The sequence below is a fragment of the Anthonomus grandis genome, chromosome 2 (assembly GCF_022605725.1).
Source record: "Anthonomus grandis grandis chromosome 2, icAntGran1.3, whole genome shotgun sequence".
Lineage (NCBI taxonomy): Eukaryota > Metazoa > Arthropoda > Insecta > Coleoptera > Curculionidae > Anthonomus > Anthonomus grandis.
This window is the reverse complement of record NC_065547.1, coordinates 44,016,818-44,029,050: the sequence shown is the minus strand read 5'-3', so window position 1 is coordinate 44,029,050 and position 12,233 is coordinate 44,016,818. Positions and strand designations below refer to the sequence as shown.

General features: G+C 32.7%; 1 protein-coding gene across 1 annotated transcript; it reads right to left on the bottom strand.

Annotated features, from left to right (window-relative positions):
* Nucleotides 1-756: 756 nt before the first annotated feature.
* Nucleotides 757-7,208, bottom strand: LOC126750576 (uncharacterized). The gene is made up of 3 exons (XM_050460223.1): nucleotides 1,851-7,208; nucleotides 1,131-1,687; nucleotides 757-1,040 (listed from the first exon to the last, which is right to left on the bottom strand). Exons 1-3 carry the CDS (start codon nucleotides 1,967-1,969, stop codon nucleotides 757-759), a joined length of 960 nt encoding a protein of 319 aa, XP_050316180.1. The 5' UTR covers nucleotides 1,970-7,208.
* Between the last annotated feature and the right edge of the window lie 5,025 nt (nucleotides 7,209-12,233).

Below are 12,233 nucleotides of genomic sequence, written 5' to 3'. Positions count from 1 at the left end.
TCTTGCATTTATTTTCCTTCTGCAGAGGAAATTTCAAACAATATGCCTGCATGTTTCAAAAATTTCAAGAAGTGTAGAGTTGTTTTGGATTGTACTGAAATCTTTCTTCAAAAACCAAGCTGCCTGTGTTGTAGAATTAAATTTTATTCCGAATATAAAAAATCTACCACTGTCAAATTTATGACTGGAGTTTCTCCTGGAGGACTAATAACTTTTATCAGTAGATCTTATGGCGGAAGAGCTTCTGATAAATTGATTTTTAAGGAAAGTGATCTTATCAAAAAGTTAACACCTAACAGAGATTCAATTATGGTTGATAAAGGTTTTCTTATTGATAATTTTTGTGCTATGTATAAAATTAAGTTAATAAGGCCAACATTTTTAAGAAACAAAAAGCAGCTTACAGCTGAAGAAGCTGTGTCTAATAAAGATATTGCGTCAGCACGAGTCCATATTGAAAGATCTAATCAGAGATTAAAAATTTTTAGAAAAAATTATTAGTGGAAATTTACAATGGTCATTAGTTCCAAAAATTGATGAAATATTTTTAATTATTTGTGGTATAACTAATCTTTCAGCCCCTATTCTATCTGATGAAAGATTTTTATAAGCATAGTTTTATGTTTTTAATTACTATTACTTAAGGTTTAATTTAATATACCTATTTTTTTTTATTACTTCAATATTACATAGTTATGAGGAGGTTTCTAGTTTTAAAAATCAAACAAAGCTTTTGAGGACTAAACAATTAGCCATCTATTTATCCTCACATACTGAATGTAACATTTTACAAAAATAATTGTTTTTACTTTTTTCCAACATTGTTCTTGAAAATGTATAATCATATTCCACTTCCATTATGACACAATTGTCATCATAAGAGGCATATAAACACAGAGAACATTTTTGTAAATTAAGTATGGTCATTCCTAGTTGAACCTGTCCATAGTATTTATGTTTTGCCTTTAGCATATATTTTCCATTTGCTTTTAAAATAAAATTATATGATTGTAAGGAATCTTCAATGGACATTGTGATACCTATAATAAAATATATGTTTATAGTTTAATTAAAAAGTATGTTATCTTATTTTTAAACATTGATATATGATAAAGAAAACGGTTAGGTACCTGAATATAAACACTTAATTTCCAATAGTGCTATTGGATTCCTATCAGTATTTAACACCACACCGTCTCGAGAAAAGCCTAACCATTTATTTTCTGGAGATGTTATCATACCATATTCTATCACCTTATAATCCGTTTTAGATACAAAACACTCCCTCGCTGGTTTTTCATCCATTTGCCCATGCTTTACGTACTTGTTGGTAAAGGACTTTGGCCAAAAGTACTTTTTACTTTTCATGTCCTTATCCATTTCTTTATAGGTGTAGATCTCATAACACCTAGAACCCGCAATTCTATATTTTCTGGCTTCATGCCATTCGTATGAATTTTGTTCGAGGTTAAATAATATGTCCTGCTTTTCGTTCATCATACCATGATAAAGAGTTTCACAGCAACTTGAAAAACTAAACTTTAAACTGGCAATTTCCATTAAGACAACAGACTGTGCAGCATTATTTAAAATTTCACTGCCTACTTCATCCAAACTGATGGTTTTGGTCATGCTTATATCATTCTCATTTTCAATAAATTCCGAATCATTCTTGACACGTCCTTTCCTAAAACAAAACTGTGAAGAATGTTTGGTGACATCCTGTATATCATTTATCTAATTGCAGTTTTTCTTATAAAATATCATAAGGAATTAACGCCTTACGTTACATACAGTACTATACTGAAACATCCTGTATAGGTAATATAATAATATTTTTTAATACTTACGAATATTTTGCAATAGCAGAGTCTGGTAAATTCTTAATAAAAAATTCCAACATGGATTTTTGGTCATCTATATTTGGTGATACAAGCAGGCCACCAACTTTTGATTTAATGCAAGGCATTTCAAGTACAGAAATAGCCTTATATTTATCCTGCACTATTTTTTTCCTACCAGACCAAGCACAAGAAAGTTGTGTTTGTGAAATATCTTCAAACTCCAACAGATTTTTCCTTGAAATGAAAAAAAAGAAAGGATTTTTAACCTATAAAATATAAAAGCATTTGAAAATATGTATGTATAATTAAAAAAATATATTACCTGGTCAATAGTATTAAAAAAGCCGAAATATGTTTGCATTTTCCTCCAGCTCCAGCTTTACATGTGCGGTACTTACATTTGTTTAATTACTGCAAACCCCTTAGAAATTGTTAATTCATTTCATGAGGATCTGACTGCAAGGCACTAGTTTGCAAGCAAAGAGCAGAAAGTTTTAGCGAAAAGTCGGACAGTTATTTTTTTCCGTACAAGATTATATGCCCTGCATTAACAACTTTTTCCCCTTCACTCTCCTTGAATTGACATTACCACCAATGTAAGCAATGTATTCCATAAGGCTAAGGGTTAGTTGAGCCATATGTTTTAAAATTAACAGAAAAGAAAAGTAAATCAAAAAAATCAAGTATTTATTGTTATAAAGTTACCCAACAATGCGAATGAAACTACTCAAAACAACACAATTTGCAAGTCTTTTAAACGAACCACAACAAAAATACACAAATACTACAATAATATAATAACAAATAAAGTTATATACAATAAAAAGATCTTGATAAAAAGCCAGATTAGAAAATAATGTGGCAGAAACTAGTTCCGCTAACCGCCACCTGGCGCTGGGATCTTAATTTGAATTGCCAATAGGTATTCCGGCCTGTACCAGAATAACAATATCAATGTCTGCCCTATTTGTTACACCACAGAACACAAATATAGAGAAATGCGTGTTGCCTAATGAACAGACAGAAATTCTGTTGATAGCTTTATTGACGTTGTTGACAAAGACGGTTGCAACCATTGGGTGGCGTGTGGCGGGAAATTTAAGACTGATCTATTGCCTGATATTTAAATTTAAAGTAATTTGCAGAATTATAAAAGTTGATGCGTTAAAACTGACGTTATAACTGACGAGTGATGAGATATATTTAAATAGAATTTTATTTTCTTTTAAAATTAACTATACGCTTAACAGTTAACACAAATACACATGTACAAGTTAATATCTATGTTTTTTCTTTTTTATTTTTTTAGTATAAGCAAATAAAAACAAAATATAACTTTTGATTTTTGGTTAGTCACAATCGGGTAAGGATGTCACAAGTCAGTGGGGTTGATGTAAATGAAATATAAAATTGTTATGTTGGTTGTATATAAAATTACTTAAAACCTTTAAATTGGAATAAAATGATATAGGCTTGGCTTGTTTTCCACCCAAGGAGAACTTAAAAAAAAAATCGTCAAATACGACAATTAAAATGTCATTAACGTCAGTATTGTCATATTTGATGTACGTCAAAAATTAGTCAATCAAAATCAATCGGCCATCTTGGATGGCAGACTATTCCGCCCCGTCACATTTAACCTTCATACCGGTGTGTTACACTCACGAACTTAATAAATATACCTGGACTGTCAATTTAATGAAAAGTAAATGACCACTACTAGGGGGCCGCCATTTTGCGTGATTGTGTCTTTTCGATGTTGGTCACTCTGACAAAGTTCAGTTGTGCCAGTTGTAGGAAAACAAAACAATTAAAATTTTTGAGAGGTTATGTTTACAAATACAAAATAGGAAGTTACATTAAGTTAAGAATTTAAGATGGTTGCGTTAGATCTGTGAGTTTTCTTGTACTTTTAAGAATTTCGTTAAAATTTATGAAAGAAAGTCATCGTCACCTAAAATGAGACAAAATTGCAATTTACTTGGGATAGATGCATGCACTTTAAAATATTTGTTTTATTATTCTAATAATCTTATAAATCCTAATATTTCAATGATCGGTCTGTTAATCTTTTACCTCTTCAGCTCATGTTCAATCCTTCAGACGGAAATGCCCGATGGATGAAATATCGAATTTTCTGGGCCCGATATTTAGTTTCGAACTCAAGCTGTTGCAGCTTCTCTATCTAACTTATTTGACTCTCTGTATTAGCAGTAAGACTGACATTTTCCGGAGATGTAATTTCTGGTATCATACCATATCTTTTCCAATATTTCAATATAATTCACTAGTAACTTTGCTGATCAAGGAGATACGAGGGTGGTCCCAGAAGTACCCGCCCTGACCTAGAGATGTCGATAGTAGTTTGAAAAATATCAGTGTATTAGAAAGTATATAATCTATAAAGCATATGTTTCAAGTTTGAAGACGCCATGTTGTTTAATATTTGTTTGGCAGCCATCAATAGTGAACGTTTTCAGTGAATTTGTGAAAATGGAGAAAATTGGTCATCGTTATGTAATACAATACTTTTATTTGAAAGGCCAATATAAAAGCTGAACTGGATTCTACTCTGGGTGAGTCTGCTCCTTCGTTAACAACAGTAAAATATTGGGTAGCAGAGTTTAAACGAGGCCGTACGAGCTGCCAAGACGAGCATCGCAGTGGTCGACCAAATGAGCTGACGACTCCAGAAATTTTAAAGAAAATTCACAAAGTGGTACTGGATGATCGTCGACTGAAAGTGCGCGAGCTAGCGGACATAGTAGGCATTTCAAAAAGTGCGGTACATCGCATATTAACTGAAAATTTTGACATGAGAAAGCTGTGTGCAAGATGGGTGCCGCGTTTGCTCACACTCGAGCAAAAACATTGTCGTGATGTTATGTTTCAATTGAGTGTTTAGCGAAATTTAACAGCAACAAAGCAGAATTTTTGCATCGCTTCATAACCATGGATGAAACATGGGTCCATCACTTCACACCTGAGACAAAAGAACAATCAAAACAATGGACTCAAAAGGGAGAACCGGCTCTAAAGAAGGCGAAAACCGTTTCATCTGCAGGCAAGGTCATGGCGTCGGTTTTTTGAAATGCGCGAGGGATAATTTTCATTGACTATCTTGAAAAAGGTAAAACTATCAACGGCGAGTATTATGCGAACTTATTGCAACGTTTGAGCGAAGAAATCAAGCAAAAACAGCGGCATTTGGTTAAGAAGAAAGTGTTGTTTCATCAAGACAATGCACCAGCTCACAAATCCGTTATTGCAATGGCCAAAATTAATGAATTAAAGTTTAAATTGCTACCTCATGCACCCTATTCGCCAGATTTAGCCCCCTCAGATTATTTTCTGTTTCCCAACTTAAAAAACTGGCTCATTGGTCAAAGATTTTCCAACGATGAAGAAGTGATGTCTGCAGTTAATGGCTATTTCGAGGCGCAAGACAGTTCTTATTATAAAAAGGGTATCGAACTTATAAAACATCGCTGGGAAAAGTGTATAGAGCTGAAAGAAGATTATGTTGAACAATTTTCGTGTTCTCTTTCTTGGGTCGGGTACCTGTGGGACCACCCTCGTACTTCTAGCTCAAGAAGTAGAATTTAATTTTATTTAATTGTCGATGACTGCACATCCTTAATTTATTTTCTTACATTTGTCTAGTTTAAAATCTGCAGTTCTCACGAATCAAGGCTGATTATACAATAATTTTCTATAATCACAATTTTATGTCCAAGTAATAAACCTAAACGACTGCCATCGACCCATCAATGCCACTCAACTCATGATGAACTAACAGTAAAGCCGTCTCTCGAGCATATTTTATGCTCTTCCATTTTAATTTACGCAACACTAAATACAGACTCTCGTACCGATGCCGAATGGCCACAGGGCGTTCACTTTTCCGCCCTTTTTTTCTAAACGTAATTTAGTCACGTCCGCTTCTAAGAAATGCATTACACTGGTGTAGATTCACTGGCGGTGCATTTCTTTTCCGATTGTTCGAATGCATCTGATACCGTCACATGCTTTATCTGATAAATTACCGAATCCTTTAACGCTGACCCACTTTAGATAATAATTCTAGCAGCTGATGCAAAAAAAAGTATCAATCTTAAACGGTAATCCGTGCCGGATAGATATAATAATGAGAAAAAGTCGGAAATTAATGTCGAGTCATGACCAATGGATCGGCATATTTGGCGGTTGCAGATGTGGCGTTGGTTTGGTTTTATGACACACTTTTCGTCTTTAATAACTTGTTAATTGAAGTGTTTTCTGTTATGGCGTATTACATATGGACTATGATTTAATGCATTTAGTATACTTAAACTAGTGGTAATCTATAAAAAAAAATTAAATCCATAATAGTAGTGAAGAAGGCCAAGATTATAGAATTGTAGAATAGAATTGCAAGAATGGGGAAAACTTTAGATCATCACAGTGAATTTATATAATCTCCTAAGATACATTGAAGATTTATATCATTTCGATAGAGCTAATTAATAAAAACTCAACAGCGAATCATGATAAAAATGAATTAAATGGGTCAGTTTTATTAATAAAAATAAAGATTATAAGAGCCTATTTCGAAACCACCCATCGTAGCACTTTACTTAAACCAATTAGCATCTAACAACTAATAGTAGATGTTAACTCTCAAACCAGATATTTATATATGGCCGCAACAGGTTGCGAACTTGATAATGAGAACCCAGTACACGCTTGTCCTGTGTGATGATTTATATCGCTTTACATTAAGTACCTACGGATTTGTCCGATAAGAATAATGGATGGTGTCAACTTCGGAGAAATAGGAAGAGAACACGCACGAGCCTACATACATACATACATAGAAAATTTATGGGTGTGTGAACTAGTCCATATTTATTGTGGTGGTCTATGGATTTTATTTGTATAACAATCCTAGATATGGAAGTTTATTGCGGTTAGAGAGCAGTTTTTTTAATAAAATTCTATAACTAACTAGATTTATGGGAAATTCTGCTTTAATTAGTATTAATATTTTACCTGTTCGTGTGAATGAAAACACTCGATGGACTAAAATAGTCAACTTATTTATTTTAACTAAACATGATCACTTTGGACTACTAGAAATATTTGGTGACACTGTATTTATTTACTACTATTGATGTCGATTTAAAAATCGCGCCAATATGCCGAGTTGCACTGGCCTCCTAGCATCGAGGGATCCTTGAGTACTGGCTAGTAAAATTTAATAATCTTTATACAATATCAAAGATATAGCCAATAAAAGTAACTAATAAATGTTCTTATTAAGTGAGCGTTGTTTTAGATACTCTAATCATAAAAAGCTTAGACAACAAGACTTAATGGATGACAATCAAATGCCTCAGCAAAATCAGTGTATACGAAATTTTCACAGCTTAGGTCTACAGTCCTAAGTAGGTTATAACTTAATCCAGAAAAGAGAATCTGATCAGTTATTTAATGTGTGATGGATACGAAACTATACAAGATGATTTCAAAATTTGAAGGTTGTACTTCGAAGAATTTATGGATAATTGGCTTCTCCATAGGACCCATGCTGATAATTGCTAGGTGAGCCAGATATTTCATTCCTTAAGATAATGCTCTCTCACTCAACCCAAGCCTTCTAGGTGTTTCCATTACAATAATTGGAATTATGAAATTTCATAACACTGGAAATATTTGGGGGTTATATTGAGCTAATTTAATGCTATTTTCATTTTAATTGCGTATTGTCACACTACCAATATCAGTAACGTAACAACTGACACAAAAAAATTAGGTGCATAATAATCTACTTTGCGACGTTTACTTTTGTAATAATTGCTCGATATGGTAATTTACTGTCTAACGCAACAGTAAAGAAAAATTGCCAAATAGATAATAAATAAATCATTACATTTTACGTAAATGTTTCTAAAAACAACGAAAAAAACTATAATTTTTTACGGATTAAATGAGCAACTTGCTGTAGTGATAACAAAAGCATGTCAATGCTTTTTCGCAATTAGGAATCCGGCTCCTGGTACCTTTATTTTTACTTACTGAATATTTATTAGAGAATATCGTTAATATTGCAACGTTTAAAATATGTTAATTATTGAGTTTTACTTATTCAACGCTATTTTAATCTATTATTATATCAAAGCCAACAAACGATAATAGCGGAAGCATGATGCAAAGCTAATTCTGGTAATTTGTTTATAAACGATGAAAAAATTGCCAATTTGTGAGATTCTTCATAGAGGACGTAGAAATCAGTGTTTATTTTACAATTAACCCAAGGCCAATTTATGTTTATTATTTTAACAACAATTGGATATTATATGGTTTTTAACTGAAGAGCTATAATGAGGTACGCGCGTACCTGGTTATTGTTATTTAAAATTATTAGTATACGTACGTGATAATTTTCTAGTTTTAGAACATATTATATTCATTACCAATAACAATTTTTAATTATTATTATTATAACCAGTCAGATCCGGATTAAGTTAATTAAAAGATGTATATAAGTACACAATATAATGGATTGTTGCATACAATTTATTCTAGGTTCAACAATGAAACATCTAAACCGAATTTTAGTGCCAAAACAAAACTCAAATCAAAGCAGAAAATTATTATATTTACTATGAGAGGAAAATAAAAGAAAATATAACTAAACACCCAAAGAAGCCGAGGAAGGTTGCTTTCTATAGAGTAATAATATTCTGTTTCAGCTAATGATTGTCAGAAGTGAGTTAGTAGGTATTATATGCAACTAAATTTTTAAAATTTGAGTATTTCTCTCTTTTCCCTGCTAGCAAGCCGTAGCTTACATACCTGATTTAAGCACTTTTCCTTGCAGTGGGGCTGTAATTGTTCTATTATCTAATGTTGCCCTAATCCAGACACAAATACCTGGCTAGAGCAAATTAATAAGAAAGGATCTAAAAAGAAATGAAAAGGATTAAGATTGCCACATATATAGGTCTGAAGCCTTAGTCTATTTATTTTCGTCAAGTTAAAGCTTAGAACATTGAAAGGCTTGAATTAGCATTGCCATGGAATCTTACCCGGGGCAAGATGAGACAGCCTTCGGGGTAAGATGGGGGTAACGAGTTTGTTTACAAACATCACATATAAAGGTCGGGGCACACATATCCGTACCGAGGACGCACCGTGCCCGCAGCGAAGCTCGGCCGTGTCTCGATTGTCAACAACACTATAGTAATCATATGGCGAAGTCTTAACATCAGCGCACCGTGCCCGAGCATGTAGCATGCACCACATCCGTGACGAGTGGGAATAGTTTTGTTTAATTTTCAACGGTGACGGTGCGTTGTACGGTCTCGAACGAGCAATAAAATTTAGCTATTCAAAATGGAAATTGAAAGGTTAATAGAGAAAATAAGGAAGTTTCCATCACTGTATGATCAAATAGCTCATCAGAAATAGTTCATATTGCGTTGCGTTGCGTTACATAGAGTTTTTAATTAAGTAAGAAAAGGCAAATAATGTTTGCCTCTACTAAATTAGTGCCTCTAATAAACAATGTAATGCATATTTAAACTTCTTTGAAGAGTGCATAAAAAACTCGGCTATTTTGGGTGGAGGCTTCAATTTATATGATTATCAAAATATTAATTAACTGCTATACGAAAATTGAACTAAATATGTATAATTTTTAAAACTTCCTGCTTTGGGAACCGCCGCTTGTGGAACGCAGATATGGCACTAAATGATCCTTAAAAACTCTTGTACGCAAATAGTACGTACGGAAATGGCACGACACCAAAACAACACCATATACCGACAAACACAATTTAAAATTCTTACATTAATCAAAATTAAAAAGTTTAGTAGAAAAATTAAGTAGTCCTTGCGTTCCAAGCACCGTGTATCCATTTTCTTCTCAAGTTTTTCTTTTTATTTCTGACTTTGATTTCTTCCTCTTCATTAAATGCAATTGCTGGCGTTGCTAATTCACTATTACCAAATTTCGAGAACATTTTTCTTTGAAATAAATTTAATGTACCAACCCAATTAAATTTCGATCCAAACTGAATGCTTTGAAGTGCGTCGTGACCGTCCAATGCGATGCGGGATGCGGCGGAAGTATTGAAAGTTAAAAAAATAATTCCGTAAAATGTTAATATTTTTGTTGTATTTGATGTTTGTATTTTACAATGCATATAGGTATTTTGAGATCATAATATACAGGGTGATCCAATGCGAAATAGCCACCCCCGTTTTTTTCGCTAATGCTGTCTATGGAGCAAATTAATTTGATATTATGAACCCCTCAACTTTTTTTTCTTAGTTTTTTTTTTCGTTTCAATGAGTTGAAACGAAAAAAAAAAACTAAGAAAAAATACACATAAACAGTGTATTTTTCATTTTTTTAGGATTCAATTTTATTAATTCTCAAAATCATCTTCCTCTTCACTTATATCATCGTCACTGTCGTCGGTATCGTCATCACTAGCGGACAAAGTAATTATAATGGGTTCAATTTTCTCCATAATCTCATCTGTTTCCCAAAATTTATCTTCAACACCTCTAACATGTTGGAAAAATGTTTGCCAATCTTTCCTGGAAATTAATAAAATTGCTTCCTCAGTAATTTGTTTTAAGGTTGTTAAGGAAAAATTTCCCGTGATATTTCTGCTTCTTATGATATATTTAACCTTTGCCCATGCCAATTCTATAGGATTTAGTTCACACATATAAGGTGGTGTCAGTGGATCAGTGGGGGGTCTATGGAGGACAACAAGATCAAAGAGATCGACTTTCCTGGCTTTTGGGTCATGATTATGCCAAGAAATATTTATATCGTAAAGTTGTTACATAAAATGTCTAAAATATAGTATTTTTTTCTCAGGACCCATACCTCAATATTTAAATTAAAGTTAGACTTATTTGACTACAAATTAGGACTTATTTTATTATATTTTGTACAAAATATAACTGCATATACCAAAATATCAATTTAATTAATAACCTTTCTTTGTAAGCCAATTCACTATATCTTGTTTTAGAGCTGATTTGGTTGGAGTCTTATCTTCCTGAACAGAATGATAGGGAGCATTATCCAAGACAATAACCGAGTTGGCAGGAATGTTAGGAAGAAGTTTTTCAGTAAGCCATCGAGTAAAATTTTCCCTATTCATCTGTCCATGATAATCACCCGTAGCAAGTCCAGCTTTGAATATTAAACAGGCATTTTTAATAAAGCCATTTTCAGAATCTGCATGTACAACTATGAGTCGACCTAAAATTTTGTTTCAAATTCAGTGATATAAAACATCATTATAAATATTACAAATTATATTCCACGACCACATAATATAGCAAAATATTTACTTTAATTAATTAGATTATTCCTTACCTGTAGATGATATATTACTAATGACTCCGGAAACGGTATTACTCTGCCAAAATTTCTTAAAAGTCAGGTCATTGTCTATCCATGTTTCGTCCAAATAAATAATATTTCGTCCCTCTTGCCGATATTTTCGAATTTCCCGAAGGTACTTATATCTCAGAGTTAACATATTAGGCCGCTCCATCAAAATTTTTCTTTTATTTTGGCATTTACGCCAATAAAATCCATTAGATTTTAGTAATCTCCTTAGTGTCTCTCGGCAATAAGGAAAGTTGCCATCTTCCCGCAATTTTTGAAGTAATTTTCTTGTGCTTGGCACAACCTTAAACTCTAAATAAAACCTATTAATAAGATGTCTTATTATTTGGAAGTCGACATTTTCGTCCTTTTCCACTAAGGTCTGGCTGGATCTTTTTTTTCCTGGAGTCGAAAGCATTTTATTGGGGTCCGTTTCCATCCTTTCTACATCTTCTTTGTGAATTTTTTTAACACTGGAAATGTCGACACCAGTGTATAGCGACACTCTTTCCAATTTTCGCTTTACTGGCAATTAATAACAGTTATTTGTTGCTTCTTCATCGCAAATCCTATAAACACAAAAAAGGGTGGGCTGTTTAAAAAAACTAATTATTATTATTATTATTATTTTTAAGTAGAATTAATTTTAAAAAAATCTTTCGCGACCTATAAAAGTATTTTTATTTTTTCGCGACTGGAATGATGGTTGAATGCATATTTTATTAAAATGAAACAGATACATAGTTTAAATGAAAATTTCTTACCTATAAACATTTGCCACAACCTCTCTTGCTTGACTATTTAGTGTCTTTCCACGTGTAAATTTGTTCATTTTAACAAAAATCTCAATGTCAACGATAAAATAAGCACAAAACTATTAACAAAAGTACCATACAACAAATATTAAGATAACAAAACAACGAATAATACAACTTGAACGAAACGTAAATAAACACACTGCTAAGCTATCACTAAAGGTAAGAAAGGAA